Source organism: Suricata suricatta, chromosome 9, assembly GCF_006229205.1.
Source record: "Suricata suricatta isolate VVHF042 chromosome 9, meerkat_22Aug2017_6uvM2_HiC, whole genome shotgun sequence".
Lineage (NCBI taxonomy): Eukaryota > Metazoa > Chordata > Mammalia > Carnivora > Herpestidae > Suricata > Suricata suricatta.
In genome coordinates, this window is record NC_043708.1 from 2,446,964 (window position 1) to 2,466,507 (window position 19,544).

The 19,544-nt window shown below is 47.7% G+C and overlaps 1 protein-coding gene across 6 annotated transcripts in view; it reads right to left on the reverse strand.

Moving 5' to 3' along the window:
• TECPR2 (tectonin beta-propeller repeat containing 2) overlaps window positions 1–19,544 on the reverse strand; it is a 105,820-nt gene that overhangs the window by 72,166 nt on the left and 14,110 nt on the right. For all 6 annotated transcript variants that reach the window (XM_029951223.1, XM_029951225.1, XM_029951224.1 and 3 more), the window contains 3 exons: window positions 4,438–4,566; window positions 3,952–4,083; window positions 32–189 (listed from right to left, as the gene is read on the reverse strand). In XM_029951223.1, coding sequence (XP_029807083.1) covers window positions 32–189; window positions 3,952–4,083; window positions 4,438–4,566 — 419 coding nt within the window. The remainder of the gene's footprint in view (window positions 1–31; window positions 190–3,951; window positions 4,084–4,437; window positions 4,567–19,544) is intronic.

Below are 19,544 nucleotides of genomic sequence, written 5' to 3' on the forward strand. Positions count from 1 at the left end.
ACCACCACACTGGGGCACGTGTGACACTTACCTTTTCCTGGGTTGTGTTCCAATTTGCTTGACAGACTTCTCTTCGGTGTAAAACAGGAGGCTTCTCTGTAGTGTAGACACGAGCAGCACTTTCTGGCTGTAATCCAGCTGCACGATTGAAGACGGCTCCTCCAGCACCAAGTGGGAGTTGCAGACGCCCTGGGGAGAGTCCAGTCAGACCCAACTCAACGGGGAGTCGACTTATACCTCGACACGCAGGCTGCTCATTCCCAACGGATTCAGTGTAAACCCACTGTGATGAGATTATTTGGAAAAGGTCTTCCTAATGAGAAAACAATGTTAACACCTACCTCAGGTTACATCTTGTTTGGCAAGAAACATTTCAAGATTTTGTGTAACTTCTTTTAAAATGTTCTCAGGAGAGAGTTCAGAGAAGAGACCATAAAGACCAAAGCAGAAACGCGCTGCACTAGGAGTTTTATTTACACTAATACAACGGGACTTTCCACAAGAGTAAGGTCATTTGTGACAACTATCACCAAAGGTCATAGGACACTCGTCCCCCCAAAGAGCTCAAAGCAATTTTAGGGACATGATATCCTTGTCATATGAAAGGGCCAGAAAAAAACAGAAAAAAGAAATTAAATGGTAGTAAATATATTGAAGAACAAAATAAAACTCTAGAAGGCATTTTATTGCTAACACAAACTCTAATTCTTGGCATCAAAAATCTGCTTCTAGAAGTCACTTTTCTCCTGAACCAGTTTCTTCAACTGTGTAAGAAATGCCGATGCCCTGTTGCAGAACTTCTGGGAGCGGAAGAGGGAAGCCGCAATCAGACTTACCGGTAAAACTTACACGTAATAAAACTCACCCTTTTAGGTACACGATTCTCTGGGTTTGGGCAAACATGGAGCCCTGCCGCCCCGACACCACGCAGACAGGCCCTCGTTCCCCTCCAGCACTGAGTGCTCTTCAACTGGATTTCCCTCCGCGTGTCTCATTATGTCAACTGTAGCTTGTCAGGTTTTGACTTAGCTTATAATGGAACTCAACTTATCGTATTAACTTTGCAAAGACGTGCATCCTCCCATACCTATTTATATAAATCTTTGTACTTTATCTTAAAAGACAACTATCAGAACCTCAATAATGCTGGGGAAAAAAGTTCTCTGCGTGATAAGGATACTGTTTTCTGCATGTGGCTTTCTCTCCACTTCCTGAAAGGCAGACTCCGGACCAGTGCTGCCGGAAGGCCTGAACAGAAGGGAGGTACAACCCAGGGACTCTTAACCTTAACACTTTCCTACGGAACCGCGGTTCTCAAAGTGTGGTCCGCGGTCCACAAGGCTCCCCAAGACCCTTTCCAAAGGGTCTGCAAGGTCAAAATTATTTTCATTGTAATGCTAGGTTGCATCTGCCTTTTTCACTGAGCTGACATTTGCTCTGACACAAAGGCCACAGGGAGCAGAGCGGGGCACTGAGCCCACTAACTGTCACTGTGCCCTCCACCACCACACGCTCATGGTAAAAACGTGCATTTCATGAAGAAGGTCTCTGCAGCAGAACAATTACAATCACACCCCTTCCTGGCTCGTGGGTATGCACAGTTCTGTGTTTTGAGTGACAAAGCGGGGCATGCACACGTGGCCTGGCTGCTGCATCCCGAGGCTCTCTGGTCCTCTCGAGGAAAAGCACTTGTTCGACGGTGAGAGCTGTGAGCTCAACCAGCTGCTCCCCTCCCCCCAAAACACCATTTTCACCTGAGATACTGTAATTACTCAAACTTGGGTATTTGGCAGACATTCTCAGGATGGACCAAACCAAGCTTGTCATTTTAATGACAAGTAACAGTATGCGTTGCTGACAATAAATTTCAAGTTTTCAACTGAGGATTGAAGTAAAAACTTGATCCATCCTTGTGAACTTGACCAATCCCAGTAGCTAAAGACGTTGGTGATATTAACAAAGACGCCTTCTCTGATATTATGTAATCAAATGTGTCAAGATTTGAAAAGACCCGCATCACTCAGTAGATCAATATTTTCCAAGTGACCAATGCAGGGTATTTATTACAAAATCATGTGTGGATCAAAGAGCCATTCGAAGTGCAAGGCAGACGAGTGGATTTTACCGCGACAGAGCACCAGAAACATCAGCCATGTGGTTTCAGCTTCCAAGTAACAACTGACCTTTGAAGAAACCACCATCCATCAGTTTGGGGATAAGATTAAAGAATGCCCACAGTTCTCCAGAAAGGCTGTTAAAGTGCTTGTCCTGCTCCAGCTCCAGCTCTGTGTGAGGCCAGATTTTCTTTATATGCTCCAACCGACACAACACACCTGCGCCACTCTAAATGCAGCACACAGCTTCCTCCCCCGAGCCAGTCCCTCAAGAGGTTTGCAAAAATATAAAGCCATGTCATTCTTTTCACTTCCTTTGAAAATAGTTATTCTCAGGGTGCTTGAGTGGCTCAGTCAGTTGCGTGTCTGTTCGACTCTTGATTTCAGCTCAGGTCATTTCATGATCTCATGGTTCGTGGGACTGAGCCCTGCACTGGGCTCTGCGCTGATAGCGCAGAGCCTCTTGGGATTCTCTTTCTCCGTCTTTCCCTTTGCCCTTCCCCGTGCTTGCACACACTCACTCACTCTCTCTCAAAATAAATACCGTTAAAAAAATAGTTTTTTCACAAAGATTCTTTTAGTTTATTTATTTATTTTGAGAGAGAAAGAGAGAGCAAGAGCAGCGAACTGAAACCACAAACTGCTAGATCGTGATGTGAACCGAAATCAACAGTTGGACACTTAACTAAGACACCAACATGCCCCACAAAAAATTATTTATGTTAATAGTAGGTTTATTACTTCAGAATAAAATAAATATATATTTTTTACTATTTAAAAAAATTTTTTTTAATGTTTTATTTATTTTTGATACAGAGAGAGACAGAGCATGAGAGAGGAAGGGGCAGAGAGAGAAGGAGACACAGAACCTGAAGCAGGCTCCAGGCCCTGAGCTAGCTGTCAGCACAGAGCCTGACGCCGGGCTCGAACTCACAAACGTGAGAGCTGACCTGAGCCGAAGTCGGAGGCTTCACTGACTGAGCCACCCAGGCGCCCCTAAAATAAATATTTTTAAGTGTCTGTTTTAATTTCTATCACAGTGCACTAAGATGTATAATTGTAAAAACAAAAGCTCTTTGGGAGTCTTCCTCTTAAGCGTGTAGAGGGGTCCCGAGACCAAGCGCTCCGAGAACTACTGCTAGAGAAAACCTGTAACAGGTTGGTCCGGGATCAGGGGGACCAAAAGCCCCCAGCTGGTCATCACTGAGTTCTACACTGCGCGAGGCGCGCTCGGGCTCGCGGGGCAGACGCGCGACGAGGCGAGGCACAGGGCACACAGAGCCCCACACGCAGCGGGAAAGGCGTGACCCAGGGCTGGTGACGGTGTCTCGGGGTCTCGGCTCGTCATCTACCGACAGGCGCTGAGCACAGACGGCTCGGGGCACTTTCCTGAGGATGAAACAAGGCAGTGGACACGAGGGCGGGGCCCTCCCACGCGGGGAGGTGAGGGCGGGGCGGGGCCTGGCCGGGGGCGGAGCTCTCCTGGCCGGGGGCGGAGCTCTCCACACTGACCGAGATGCTTCCGGGGGCTCCTACACACCCTTCGGGGAGGCAGGAGTGACACGGCTTCTTTTTCTCCGGGCCCCTCCACACGCTTAGAAGCAGGAGGATAAACGCTGTGAAGGAAAGGGCCAGCAGAGACAGAGGCCAACCCTTTAGTCCCAGGAGGGGACGCTTAGAACACGCGAGATGTCCTTGAAGGAAAACGTTACGCAATAATCGTTGACCTTATGAGGGGACAATGACTGAGGATACAAACTGTTTGACTAAATTGTAATTATGGATATAATTTCTCCAAATAGAAGAAGGCCATAAATAGTTCTGGAAACAATTTTACCTGGTCTAGATCCAGAGAAGAATAGACAATTTTCCCTTTGTCATCTCCGGAGAACAATTTCATCCCATTGGGGCTCCAAGCCAGAGCTGTGATGCTATTTTTGTGAATACCGGTGACATCAAATCTCCGGAGCTAGGAATAAACGATAAAAATGCGCAGGAGAAAGAACAGGAGAAGCGAGATGAGGCTCGCGGCCCACGGATCATACACTCCCCCCCCCTGAGGAGGGGCTGGTTTTCCCAGCCTCGTTTTCCAGGCAGGACACTGCACAACGTTCCGACTGGGTTCTAATTTAACACTGACAGAGGACAGCCCGAGAACATGAAGCAAAATTTAAGTTCCCCGAGTGTGCGTCCTGCTGACTGTGAAGAGCACGGGGCTGCGCTTTCCTGAGCCTGTGGTTTCTAGGCAGATGAGGCGTTCTCATTTTGAGATCCATGAGGACCTGGCCAAGAAGTTAAGAAATCTAAAGTGACTCGTACTTACTTGTTTATTTCTTCCGGGCAGGGAAGACACGAGCTGGAAAACCGCAACTCTCCCAGAGGCTGTGCCCGCGGCCACCAGGTCGTCGAAGCAGGCCAGCAGCTTCACCACCGTGATGGGCTCCGTTTTCCCCTGGGGGAGCAAACGTCCAAGACAAAAGGACCTGTAACCAGGCCACCTTCCGAAACGTAAATGTCACTGGTGGAGGCAGAAAAAGGCGGAGGCTTCAAAGTCCTGACAGAAAAACATCTATTAAAACCCTCCTTCTCCTTTTTAGATCTTTATTTCATTATTTTAAAAGTTTATTTATTTATTTGGAGAGAGACAGAGAGAGAAAGCATGAGCGGGGCGGGGGGGGGGGCAGAGAGAATGAGACTCCCAAGCAGGCTCTTTGCTGACAGCAGTGAGCCCGATGATGCAGGGCTTGAACTCCTGGACCATGAGATCATGACCTGAGTCGAGATCATGACCTGAGCCAAAGTGGGACACTTAAACATGCTAAGACATACGACTGAGCCACCTAGGTGCCCCTCTAGGTCTTAAATCTCTGAAATGACAAAATAAAAAACACATTTCTAATGAAGGAAATGCTGATCGACTGAGTGTGAATATCCCGAGCGCTTATCAAGAAAGTGCTAAAGGGTCTGGAGAGTATTTCCTGCCTCGGACAGGAGTCTGGAGTGAGAAGAGCTCTCTCTCTCCCAGGTCCGAGCCCCACTGCCCTCTCTCATAACAGGCAAGTCACTCAACCACTGCAGTCGATGGCCTGCCTGCTGCCCGGCATGGGCGATGCACCTGAAAGCGCTTTGTAAGTGGATCTGCTCTTAGATCAATCATCACATTAAATAACACTAACTCAAAATTAATACATTGGTTATATTAAAAAACACACGCATAAGGGGCGCCTGGGTTGCTCAATCGGTTGAGCATCCAACTGCAGCTCAGATCATGATCTCACGGGGTTCATGAGTTCGAGCCCTGCCTTGGGCTCTGTGCTGACAGCTCGGGGCCTGGAGCCCGCTTCGGATTCTGTGTCTCCCTCTCTCTGTGCCCTCCCGCCCCCCAAGAATAAACAAACAGAAAAATTTAACAAAAACACATGTGCAAGCACTGCACACAGATATTCAAGGCTTCCGGGCCCACTGCGTGAAACCATTCATTCAGAAGAATTACACAACCATTTCACCCTGCTAAGACACAGGGCAAGATCTCCAATAAACCACTTTGATCCCTACATGTGGATGTAGTAATTTACTTGGTATTCAATCTGTCGAACACGGAGTTATGCTGCCCACATTTGGGGCACTGAGTCAGCTGCTGTGGGAACATAAACTGAAGTAGGTCGCAGGCCCGCCCTCTTAACACTTAGCGGCGGCGATGAGCCGGGCACACGAAAGGCCGCCCACGGCCGGTGGGGGTGGTGATGACTGCGCTCACTTTCATCCGGTGCTTTACAGCTTTCAGGGTATTCTCAGGGGCTCTAAATATATCTGACGAGCCCGTGATGTAGGGGAAGGCCTTGGATCTTGAGCTGCAGGAGGGCAAAGAGGAGCCCTGGAAGATTCCTGACTATGCCAGTGTATCGGTCAGAAGTGTTTCCGAGAACCCGGATCAGGAGCAGCCCAGAAGGAGGAGGACGTGTGATCAGGCGGTACGACCAGCCGGGGGCCCTCGGTGGTCGTTCAGGCGGAGGTAGTGTGTGCCTAGTGGAGGGAAGTGGCAAGCTGAAGGGCAGGAAGGCAGTAAACCCTGACGGAGAAAGAAGACTCTGTTAAGACCTGCTTGGCATGCTGATGGCAACGAGGAGAGGGCACAGCGGCTCGGCTTTCTGGGCACCCCGAGCCCGGCAGCCTGGCAAGCGCTATACGCACGTTACCGCCTGGCTCCGGACGTCCGTGGGGCCCGGCACTGTGTTCTCGGCCTTGGCGAAGGGGAAGTGGTTTGTCTAAGGACACAGCGCCGGAGGAGTCTGTAGTTGGGCGAGTGGAGGCCCGGCCCGGCCTCGCTGCTTTGTGCACTCTCCGGGCGTGAGTCCATGGGCCCCACAGACGGAAGGCCTGGCAGGCTTGTGGAGAAGAAGGAAACAAGAGGACTTTGTCTTCTGCGGCGTGGAAAACACGAGCGCTGAGGCCGTGAGCAGCAGCCACTGGCGCTGCTCTGAGGGCAGCCGGTGCCGGGCACGGTGGAGGCGCGGGCAGGCTCGACCGCAGCAGGACGCTGCCCTGCCAATCTGGAGTCATCATGCCTGCCGCCACACCGGGAATCAAGATCCCTCACGGGAGAGCCTCCCCTGTCATAGCACAGACTCAAAGTAGTTGTGTGATTTTTCGGAACGAACGGTTTCAAAATAAAAATCACCACTGAGATGGGCGGGAAGCCTGAATATCTATGTGCGATGTGCGTACACATGCTTTTGAATAAACCAACATTTTGAGTTCATGTTATTTAATATGATCATTAGTAAGTGTTATGGTTCTTAAGAACCAAAACATCCCAAGGATCAGATTATCAATACTTAGCTATACTCTAGATAGAAACAAAATATAAGGCTTCAACTTTTTAAAAATTTTTTATTTATTTATTTATTTATTTATTTATTTTTGAGAGAGAGAGAGAGAGACACCATGAGCACGGGAGGATCAGAGAGAGAGGGAGATACAGAATCTGAAGACAGGCTCCAGGCTCTGAGCTGTCAGCATAGAGTCCAACGTGGGGCTCGAACCCACGAACCGTGAGATTATGACCTGAGCCGAAGCCGGAGGCTTAACCAACTGAGCCACCCAGGCGCCCCAAGGCTTCAACTTTCTATAGTATGAGTCTAGCTATTCTGAAAAATGTTCCTCTCCAAACACCTAGAGATGCTGAGTAAGATATATAAAACATCCTTTTAAATGCATAGCTCATCTCTAGAAAGTAAAAATCAACAGGGGCCAAAACCGAAAAGAGTATCATTAAAACCAGAACGGAAGGCGGCCCTTAAGCTATGAGCTAATTCAGGACTATGTGACCAACACCAAGAGCCTTGGTTTCCCGAGCTGCAAAGGGCTAAGGCGGACTGGCTTCCGGTCGGAGGAGCTGGGGGGCTGGAACTGACGTCCCCTGCAAACGCCCCTGAAGGGGCCCTAAAGGCCTAACCCGCAAGTGTAAACTAGGAGGAAATCAATTTGCCGCCAGGCGGAGCTGACAATGAACTCTGTCTTCTCCCAGATGGTGGCTAGAGTGAATAAAAAAGAAGAATGTTCCCCAAGATTCTGTCACCACGAGCCTGCCCTATTCAGCCTCAGAGTCTGAATTTGTTTTCTCTTCCCGCTCAGAAAAAGCTCCTTGCCAGGCAGCTGATCCGAAGTGCTTCTATGCTGGCAGCACTCCAAGGGAGTCGAAACCCATCTGTGGGACACAGTCTTGACCCAGGTCCCTCAGAGTCGCACGAATTAGGGCCAGCCACAGAGCTTCTAATTAGAAACTACCACGGAAAAAGCCCCCATGAAGAAGAATCAACTGAAAAAAATGCAGTAACAGGGCTCCTGGGGGGCTCAGTCGGTTGAACGTCCAACTTCGGCTCTGGTCATGGTCTCGTGGTTTGTGAGCTCGAGCCCAGCGTTGGGCTCCATGCTGACACCTTGGAGCCTGGAGCCTGCTTTGGATTCTGGGTCCCCATCTCTCTCTGCCCCTCCCCTGTGCTCACATGCGCTCTTTCTCTCTCTCTCCCCACCCTCAAAAGTAAATAAACATTAAAAAAATTTTTTTGATGCAATACAGAATTGTACAACCCTTTGCCTCCACCCAAGTACAGCATTTAGACTGAAGAGACCCAGAGCCTAAAAGAAATATGCTTACCATTTTAAAGAAATATATAAAGAATTTAAAACATAATAGTAAGCTACTATAGCAAATAGAAATGAAAGAGAGTCAAAAGAATTTAAAATCTTAGTGGGTGATTAAAAAGCATATTAGTCATAGCTGAAAGAAAATTACTGAACTAGAGAACAGATCTGTGCAACGAAAAGAGAGGAAAAGATATAAAATGTGAAAGAGCAGAGTCCTAGGGGACAGACTATAAAGATCCATCTGACTGGGCGCCAGCAGAAAAGCAGGTAACAGAAGGCGACGTCTTCAGACAAAAGGGCTAAAAGTTACCCAGAATTGATGAAAGACCCATGTCCTCAGGAGCACAAGCCTTGAAAAAGATTAATGGAAAGAAATACACATATACACACTGTATAGCAAAACCATAAAACCTCAAAGATCATGAGAAGATACTAGTATGCCAGGAAAAAAGGGCAAATGACCAGATATGAAGAATTATTAAAAACCAAACTTCTCAGAGCCCCTGGCTGCCTTAGTCGGTAGAGTATGTGACTCTCGATCTTGGGGTTGTGAGTTCAAGCCCCATGTTGGGTGTAGAGAGTACCTGAAAATAAAATCTTTAGGGGCGCCTGGGTGGTTCAGTTGGTTCAGCATCTGACTCTAGATTTTGGTTCAGGTCATGGTCTCACGGCGGTGAGATCAAGCCCCTCCCTGGGCTCCATGCTGGGCATGCAGCCTGCTTAAAATTCTCTTTCTCCCTCTCTGCCTGTCCCTCCCCTGCTCATGATCTGTCTCTCAAAGATATATAAATGTTAAAAAAAATTTTTTAAAAACTGTTAACTTAGAGACACAGAGACAGTCAGACAAGCAGAAAAACAAAAACAAAACTATAGGCTAATATCCTTCATGAATATAGATTTTAAAAAAGTAATATTACTGAAATGAAGATAGCAAGATTTTAAAAAGGATAATATGTCATTACACAGTGGTGTTTACAGAAGTAATGCACATTTGCATTAATAATCAAACTCAGTACATATCATACGCCGTATTAACAGAATAAATAATGTTATCATCTTAACAGATTCAGAAAAAAGAATGGCAAACGTCAATACTCATTCATGATTAAAAAAAAAACTCTCAGAAAACTAGGAACAGAATTAAGTAGAAACAAAAAGCATCTATGAGGAACCTATAGCTAATGAATGTACACGCCGCGGCAAAGACGTCCGTTCTCCCTGCGGACGTTATGCTGGGGGTCCCAGCCAGCTCAGTCGATCAAGTACGGAAAAAAAAAAAAGGGAAAGGCATACACATTGGAAAGGATGAGGTAAAATGCTTTCTTCCCAGGCAGAAGTGATCACCTATGTAGAAAACCCTATGAAATCTATAAAACAGGATGTAAGTAAGATGTACATAAATCAATTCTATTTCTATACATCAGCAAAAAAAATCTCTAAGTAAAATATACTGTTGAATAGTTCCTATGTTATTTGTAAAATGATATTATATTACTTGAGGGCAGACGGAGAGAAGTTTAAGGACACATGCTGTAAATCCCAGGAAAACCACTAAAAAAGAAAACAGGGAAGGGCCTAACAAGCCATAGTGGACATAAAATAGAAATCTTAAAAAATTAGTAGAGAAGACAATAGGAAAAGAAAATAAACAAGATATAAAGAATAGGTGGGGTAAGTAGAAAACAATTATCAAGATGGTAGACTTAACTAATGGCTCTCAACTAGAGACATTTTTGTCCCCCACCCTGTCCAGGGGACATATGACAGTATCTGGAGGTTGTTGCAACGTAGGTGATGCGATTGCCATCCCGTAGGCAGAAAGCAGGGAAGCTGCTAAACACCTCACAACACCCAGGACAGCACCCAGATCTACGTGTCAGCAGTGTCAGGCTGAGAAACTGACCGACACCCAACCATATCAATAATTACATTAAATATAAATGGCCTAAATATGCCAATTAGAAGGCAGATTGTCAGGGTACCTGGCTGGCTCAGTCAGTAGGGCTTGTGATTCTTGATCTTGGGGTCATGAGTTCAAGGCTCATGCTGGGCGTAAAGAGTACTTACAAAAAAAAAAAAAAAAAAAGCAGGCGCACCTGGGTGGCTCAGTCAGTTAAGCGTCTGGCTTCAGCGTGGGTCATGATCTTGCTGTTTATGAATTTGAGCCCTGCATCTCACTGTAAGTGCAGAGCCTGCTTGGGATTCTCTTTCTCTCTGCCCTTTCCCTACTTGTGTGCGGGCTCTCTCACAAAATAAATAAACTTTATAAAAAAGTAGAGATTGTCAAACAGAGTAAAAAAGTAAGACCTGACTTTACATTATCTTTAAGAAACCCATTTCAGTTATAAAGGCACAGATAAACTAAAGGTAAGAATGGCAAAAGATACACCATGCAAACTCTGATGGCAGGAAAGCCCGAGAGACTATAACAACACCCAAGAAGACAAGGAATATTACCAGAGATAAAAGGAGACACTCACAGTGATAAAAGGATCTATTCAATAGAGAGAGAACTATCCTAAATGTACAGGTACCCAATAAGAACAACACAACAACCTGAATGTATTTAATACCACTGAACTGTACACTTAAAAATGGGAAGATGATAAATTGTGTACATTTTACAATTTTTAAAAATAAGTGAAGCAGAAATGGACAGAACTGACATGAGAAAAACAAATGCAGTATTTCTGTCAATGGATTCCACCCTCCCCTCCCGGTAACGACCAGAAGCAGGCTACGGAAGGCTTGGAAGATGGAGCCACACCGCTGCAGAGCGCGTCCTGCCCGCGGAAACAGACACCCCGGCACCCGTCGGGCAAAGGCGGCTGGAAGAGGCGGGGAGAGCCGGCAGCTCAGTGCAGCTCTGCGACCCGGGATGGACACAAGGGAAGGAAGGGGAGTGGCGCCGGGGAATCTCTAACTGCAGCCCAGTTTTAGAGAGTTGTGGCCATGCCTACAGGAACATCCCCCCTTTCCAGGCATTTGTCAGGAGTCACCAGCATCAGAGGCCTAAGTGTGCCTTGTGTCCTGGCTGCACCCAGTCACCGGCTGGGAGTACCAGTGGGAAGTGTGGCTCCGAGTGGGCCTGGGGACAGTCTCGGCATTCCTCAGTTACACCCCTCCCCCCCACCCGGCAGGAAGAGATGGTGATTGAGATTAGGATGTCACCATGTGCTGCACAGAATTATAAGACATAGATGAGAAAATATTCAAGGCTTGTTTTCCATGACTGAATCAGGATACACAAACCTGTTTTAGAAAACAGACGGCACAAAGCCACCATTAATCCTTTTTAACAGTATTTCTATTTCATAAAGCAATCCTTCATTTAAGACATTATTTAAACATGGGATTTTTACTGCACTAGCTTCATTAAAATACCAATCCAGCACAAATACTGGTAGGCCTTAACATCAAATAGCCAGGATGCCTAGGTGGCTCATTTGGTTAAGCGTCTGACTTCAGCTCAGGTCATGATCTCATGGTTAATGAGTTCAAGCCCCACGTCAGGCTCTGTGCTGACAGCTCAGAGCCTGGACCCTGCTAAGGAATCTGTGTCTCCCTCTCTCTCTGCCCCTTCCCACTCGTGCTCTGTTCTCGCTCTCTCTCTCTCAAAATAAACATTAAAAAAAATAAAAAAGGCGTTGCTGGTTACAGTAAGATGCACACGGAACACTGAGCAGCTGTGTGCACGGACGGCTTCAGTGTGCTTGCTGTGCGTACACGAACAGGGCTGCCCCTTTCAGGGGCTCCCCCAGTCCGGGAAAAGGACCAGACCCCTCAGCACATAGAGGAAGCCAGCACTGCTGGCACTGACACACACATACGAGGGGTCACAGAAAGGACACGGTCAGCTCTGACAGGCGTGGGGGACGGGAGCGGACAAGACTGCTGCCTTCATCCCGCCAGGTGGCTGAGTACCAAGTGCCTCATGGCACAGTATTCCCTTGCCTCTGTTTCTACAGTAATGAAATACATCTGTACGTACAAGACTGCATACAATGCGAACGTATACAATGGCCCAGATGGTCATAAAATGAACATCCATGGAGTCCCGAACTTGGAAAAGGGACCATCGAGGGCACCTTTGAAGCCCTCTGTGCCCTTCTCCCTACCCGCATACCCTCATGCCACCAAAACCACGACCCTGGAACCGGGATTTATTCCCCTGCCTTTCATGGCCTCACCCACGTGCCGGGGCCCTTACACACCACAGCGCGCAGTGTGCCTAACACAGATTCCAACTGGTGGGCCGGCACACGGAGGCTCTGGCCCTCAGCCTTCCTGACCCAGAAACTCCATTTTTTTCAGTGTCCTGTTGTGTTTAGTGCCCAGGATGTTGCCTTGGGAGCATCTAATGCACGAGAAGTTACGGTGTAAGCCAAAAAGCCAGTTTATTATTTTATAATGGATGGACAGGCCCACAAACCAGAAAGCTCATGCAGGTTCGGCCTGCAGGTTCTCCCTCCGCCGGCTGACGCACGTGGGCAGCAAGTTTAGGCAAAGGCTGCCCGGCTGGCAGGGAGCCATTTCTGAGCCCACCACGGCCAGGGGGCCACGGCTCTCAAAGGAACGCCCAGCTGCACGGGTCATTGGGCCTGACTGTCCCCAAGTTGCCCAGCAGACTACATACTCTCTACTGTTGTCATATCCTCTTTTCTTCTTCTTTTTAAGTTTATTTATTTATTATGAGAGAGAAAGAGCAGAGGAGGGACAGAGAGAAGAGCGGGCAGAGGATCCGAAGTGGGCTCTGTGCTGACAGCAGAGAGGCCGATGCAGGGCCAACCTGAGCCCAAGTCAGACGCTTCAGTGACTGAGCCACCCAGGTACCCTCTTTCCTTTTGATGTGGGGACAGTTCGGTCTCATTCTGGCCTGGGAGCCACTCTTCTGTCACTTTAAGGAGACGCTGTCCATCACAGATCTCACCAGTATCTGCTGACCTCTTACATCCCCTCCGTGTCCACTTACCAGGAGCAGGTCAGTGCTACCTTGTGGCAGCCCAGCCCCTCAAAATGAACATCTCATAATAAAAAAGTTTAAGGAAGACAAGACTGATTTTAAAGCGGCCAGTGATGATCTTCTGGACACTTTCCCGTTAGGGTAGCATTCAGCCAACCTCCTCCGACTCCTTGCCAGGCAGTTCCCCCTTCATGCACAGGACAAAACTGCCCGAAGGGAAAAGCGTTCTTTGTGAGTAAGCTCCTGGGAACTGGGCGACAAGGCCTTCTTTATGGCGTCCTTTGATACGCCGAAGCTTAACCTTCTCTAGAAACTGCTAGCAGATCAAATAACTAATAGATCTAAAACACTGAGAAACATTTAAGAAGCCTCAAGATATGAATTCATTAAATTCGTAAGAATTGTTTCACTTTTATCCTTTTACTAACATAGAGCCACGGTTTAAAATTTAAATATTTATATAATTACTTAATGATCCAAAAGTTCAACACACACATCGACTTTTCTGGAAGAATCTCCTCACTCCCACAGGGCAGGCGTGAGCAGGAACATCACTGGACTTGCAGGAGGCCCCCAGGGCCTCCCACGAGAGAAGTCTCCGCAGGCAGCCTGCCTGCGGAGGAAAACGACTGGACGGCGGCGGGGAGACGCCGCTACGAGGCCTCTGAAGTGTTGGGAGCGAAGAGAGGTGGGAAGTGAGGTGGGGTCAAGCTTCACGGCCCCCAGATACTCACACCCGACGCCCCACGCCGCTCAGCAGAACAGCCTCGTGAACCCCGTCTTCGCAAGACCTCGAGGGGTCACATGCGCCCGGGCGTTCCGGGTTCCCGGTCCCGCTCCACGGCCTCGGTCTCTGTTCCCGCGCTGGCCACCGCTCGGCTCCCGCACTGACGGCGCGGAAGCCTTGCTACTCAGTACAGCAACCTCTCCCTTCCCGTTCTCTTTCCACCCGGACCTTGACTCTTCCGGACTCAGTACAATCGCATACACACTTTCAAGTTACCAGCAGTTAAGGAGGGGACGCAGTCCGTGCTGAGGACGCAGTGAGCCCCGAACTGCAGTGCTCCTGCGGCGCCAGGACGCGGCTCACGGCCTCCTGACTAACGGGGCTAAGGGTTACCTCCGCTTGGAGCGACAAGGGAAGTCAGAGGCAAATGCATCTTTGGCTGATGAGCTGAGACAAAAACTCTCATTTCTGCATCACTTAAAAAAAAAAACCAACCCGGGGTGCGCCTGGGTGGCTCAGTCAGTTAAGGATCCGACTCCTGGTTTTGACTCCGGTCATGAGGTCATGGTCTGTGGGATCGAGTCCCAAGTCGGGCTCTGCTCTGGGCATGGAGCCTGCTTAAGATCCTCTCTTCCTCTCCCTCTGGCCCTGCCCTGTTCTCTCTCCTGCACATGCTCTCTCTCTCTCGAAATAAATGAGCAAATCTAAGAAATATACATATATATACACACACACGTATGTATATACACATATACATACACACCCGGTAACAGTCAAGGAAACACTCACAACATCCTGAAGCATGCGTTTTCTGACTGGAAAACATCACAGACATGCTCCCATGCTCAGGCCTCTCCTTCCTTCCACCTGGAATGTTCTGTCCCCGCTGTAACAGCATGTCGCGCTGCTCGCTGCCTTGGGCTCCCTGAACTCCCTATTTAGTAGCGCCACGACCCATGCTGCCACTCCTCGACCCTTCTCCGACCTCTTTTCCCCTCAGACCCCCCTTCTTGTCCGTCTGCGTGTTGGCGGCGCTGGCTCCCCACTAGACTCTGGGCCCCTGGGGCAGGGGCTCTGCCCGCCCTGTCCTGTCCAGCACACGGCGACCGCTGGGCACTTATGGCACGAGTCCCAGACACGCGAGTGCGGATAAGCCGCAGGGGTGAGAGCATGTTAGTGCGGGGACCGTCCCGTGGAATGTCCGCCATTGGCGGAATGCTGAGAAGAGAGGTTATACGATTCCTTCCCCAACAGAAAATCAGAAGCTCAGGTCAGGTTCTGGTTCTGGTCTATTCTTGTGTATTTCACACCCATACATTTAACAAGTTTATAACATTTTTATACTCGCTATTAGCTCCTCACATTTCTTAGTGCTTCTGGCACGAGCTAGAAGAACTTCTTGTCTCTCCATCTGCCCTCTCCCACTAACTTGTGTAGGAAAAAAGGTTTCCAGAAGTATTATTCTTGAAAACACATGACAGGCTGTATTTAGCACATATGAGGTCTGCTTTCTTCTTTAGAAACAGAACCTCATTTGAACACGTGATCTTTCATCCAGGCCATACATGCATGGGCTTATTAGAGGGGAGACTAAATTGTATTTTTATTTACCTTCCCATAAAATTGTAGATTTTCCCTAAATAAAACTAGTTCATGCATCTCTCAATTTCCACTTGGAAATTCCAGAGACCTTGAATCTGGTTTCTACTGTCTTCCAAATCCTGACCTTAGCAGAGGCCCAGTCTTCTCTCGCAGGAAGTGAGCGCAATGGTGAGGCAAGCGGCTGGGGGGCGCGCGGCAGGAATCTTACCGCTTCTTTATTTGAAAACCGTGGGAATTGTACCAAATTATTCTAAGACCCAGAGAGCTCTGAAGACAAAAATGACCAGAAGAACAAAACAGTTATTCCGTCTCAAGGATCACATAGCTAATAACGGATAGTCAACGGTCAAAACAGAGTTTTATGTTGTTGTGTTTATACAAGCAAACAGAGGGACGCCTGGGCGGACACCACTAGGTGTCCAACTCTTGATTTCCGCTCAGGTCATGATTTCACAGTTCGTGAGTTGGAGCCCCACCTCGAGGTCTGAGGTGACAGCATGGAGCCTGCTTGGGATTCTCTCTCTCTGCCTTTCCCCACTCACTCTCTCTCTCTCTCTCTCTCAGAAATAAACCTAAAAAATATTAAACAAGTAAATAGGAAAACATTCTTGTTACCAAAAAATTCTAGTAACTCCACTGTATTTAAAGAAAACAAAAAGATACTTCTTCCCACTCCCCCCCCCACCTCAGCTTATCCCGTGCTCGGGCCCCACACAGAATGAGAGGATCGTGCTGGAGAGCCGGGCAGACTTCCAGACCTTCTCCTTCATGTTCCCCGTACAGATGTTTAGCTTCCTTTCACACCCCAATATTCTAACTCTAAATCCCATGTTCTTTCCAGGACAGAATTTTTATTTTGTATTTTGGTATTCTATACCAAATGGGCACCTGAAAAATGCTTTGCATACTTGGGGCAGTCAAGTATGGATTTTGGCTCCAATAAAATACATTTTTCTGATCCCTCAGTAAGAGAAAAACAGCTTAAAATATAGACAGACAGACAGACAGACAGACAGACACACACACACACACACGTATATATGACTTTTCCTGGCATCCCCTCTTCCTCTGCTGGTTCCAAGAATTTGTACTTGATTCCCCCAAACTCTGGTCACCCCTGGTGTGAGCAGACCCTTCCCTTCACAGCTCCGAGGGCTCGTCAGATGATGGAGACAAAGCTCATTCTAGGCAAAACTATAAAACCGTAGTAACCGTAGTTTCATCCCGGGGAGCACTAAACTTGTGTCTCTCTGGGTTTTTTTTTTTTTTGAGTCTGGGGGTGAACTGTAAAAAAATAGTCATATAGTTATATTTTAAGAGGGACAATAAAATGGTGATCAATAAGCCACATGTGTTTTATAGACGAGAACTGGGTTGTAAGGCAACCTGAGTAAGGGTCCGAATTCACACGTGGCCCCCAGCCCACACAGCCCATAGGGTCCCGTGCTGCCCCTGCCCCAGGAGCAGGCTCCGGCCTACAGTCCCATGTGAGAGGCCCTGCCGCCTTTCTGGCCTTAACTCACGCTGCTCCATGTCCTTGCCCCGTATTCCATTTCCATCCAAATACACTTTCTGGGACACACACACACACACGCACACACGCACGCACGCACGCTCCAACACTAAACCTTAATGTCAAAAATGACCTAACAGTGAATTAAAACCGAAGGGGCTACCAAATGTACCCCGCAGTGTTACGGTCAGAAAGGAGCCCGCACAGGGAGTCTGCGGGCTGCTGAAAACGTTCTGCAGGTGGACCTAGGCGATTACGTGGTGTCCGCCTATGCTAATTCACCAAGCAGTACATCTGAGATTTGTACACTTTTTGTCAAGTACACGTCAACTAAAAAATGAGAAAACAAAAAAAAAAAGAGAGAAAACAAAGTAAAACACAGAACCAATCAGAGAACCAAAGTCTGCTCTACTTTAAACTTATTGAGATGCGTTTTACAACCCAGGACCTAGTCTCGGTGAGCACTCCATGTCTGCTCATGAAGCACACAGCCTCACCTGCTGTCGGGCGGAACATTCTGCACACGGCAATGAGACAGCGCCGGCTGGCGGGTCCCTCCGCTCTTCCACACCCTTGCTGAGTCTCTGTCGACTCCCTCTTCCACTGAGAGGAGTGCTCAAGTCCCCAGCTAGAATCGTGGATTTCTCGAGTTTGCCTTCCAGTTTTGAAGCTTTCTGCTTCGTCTATGTGGAGCTTGTTAGTTACGGCGCACGCATCTAAGACTGCTGCGCTTTTCCAGCAGGAGGCTCTCTTTACCCGGAGCTTGTCTTTGCGGAGACGACTTTGGTATTAATACAGCCACTCAACTTTCTTTTATAGAGTTTACATATCTCTTTTTCCATCCTCTTAATTTTTAATTGAGTTTCTTATGAACAATATATAGTTGGTTCATAATTTTTTTCTCCTTTCTAGTAACTTCTTTTAATTGATATGTACAGATCCTTTCCACTTAATATAATTATTGATACGTTTTAATCAGGTCTATCATTTTTCCTTTTTTCTTTTTTTAATGTTTATTTCTTTTGAAAGAGAGAGAGAGAGAGAGAATGAGCAGGGTAGGGGCAGGGGCGGGGGGGAGACAGAATTCGAAGCAGACTCCAGGTTCTGAGCTGTCAGCACAGAGCCTGACGCAGGGCTCGAACCCATGAAATGTAAGATCATGACCTGAGCCAAAGCTGGACACCAAGCTGACTGAGCCACCCAGGCATTCCTAGACACAAAAATCGTGTCTTAGTCCATAAAGGCCCAGGACCAGTAGAGCCACACCAGGCCACGAGGGAAGAGCCCCAACTCCGTCACCTTGGAGCCTCTCACAGCAGCCACGTGCTGGGAGCTGCACCGGCCTCACTGGATGACACTGTCACAGCGAGGAAATGGCAGACGTCTGCATCGCTCCTGCCATTAGAGGTGAAACTGGTATCTCCTGCTACTACGGCTCATGTGAAAATAAGCCTGTTGTCATTAATTAGGCCTCACAGCGTTCCAAACCAGACTGATATTCCCCACACAGCTACCCCGTGAGAAAAAACATTTTCCTGTCCCTGCATAAGAGATTTTGGATCAAAACACTATAGATGTTTGATCCTTGCAGACCCAAAACATAGACTTAGAGGGGTTAAAAACACAAAAATTGCATTGGAGTCTGGCCTGGAGGAAAGGAGCCTAATTTGGAGATAAATAAATACAAAACTATTTCAAAAACAGTCCATCTGAGTCTGGTCCGAAGAGAACTGGAGCCTAAGCTGGAGACTAGAAGTGGAAGACGAGGACAGAGCGCGGTGCCTCCCCAAGGTCTACATTCCACCTGGCGCTGACTCCAGTTACGAGGCCGGATAAGGACGCGGGAAAGCCAGGTCCAAGGCCAACACGCACCGGCCCGCACTGGGCTGCATCAAGAACGGGCTTCCGCAGACAGCCTGTCCGCAAGCGTTCTTCTCCTCGCGGTCTGCGAGCCGCATGAAATGGCCCCCGGCCTATCTGTGTACAGCTTGACCTGTGTTTTTATCTTAGCTTTACTGGCTTAAATGATACATACGTTATCCTGTCTTTTGCTGAAGACATCCTGCTATGTTCTTGGTTGTGGGATTTGCTCATCACACTATAAGTGCATTATGTGACTTGGTTGTTAACTTGTTAGTCAAAAACAAAGTCATAATTATTGGCAAAAAACCAAGCCATACAAAATGAAAAAAAAAAGATAGGTTTGTCACGTTCTCAATCTTGGGGATTGACACAAAAATAAATAAGATAGTTTTCTGTATACTTTTGATGATTAAAACATCTTATCATAAAAAATTAGTCATTATAAAAAATTTCTATTTTTCTAACATCATCACTTCCAATGATTAAAGCATCTTACACTAAGAATTAGTCACTGTAAACAATTTCTATCTTCTGAGGTCATGTTACTGCTTGATCAATAAAAAGAGACACCACAGCAGACAGAGCGGAGATGCTGCCTGGTGCCCAAGAAAGAAA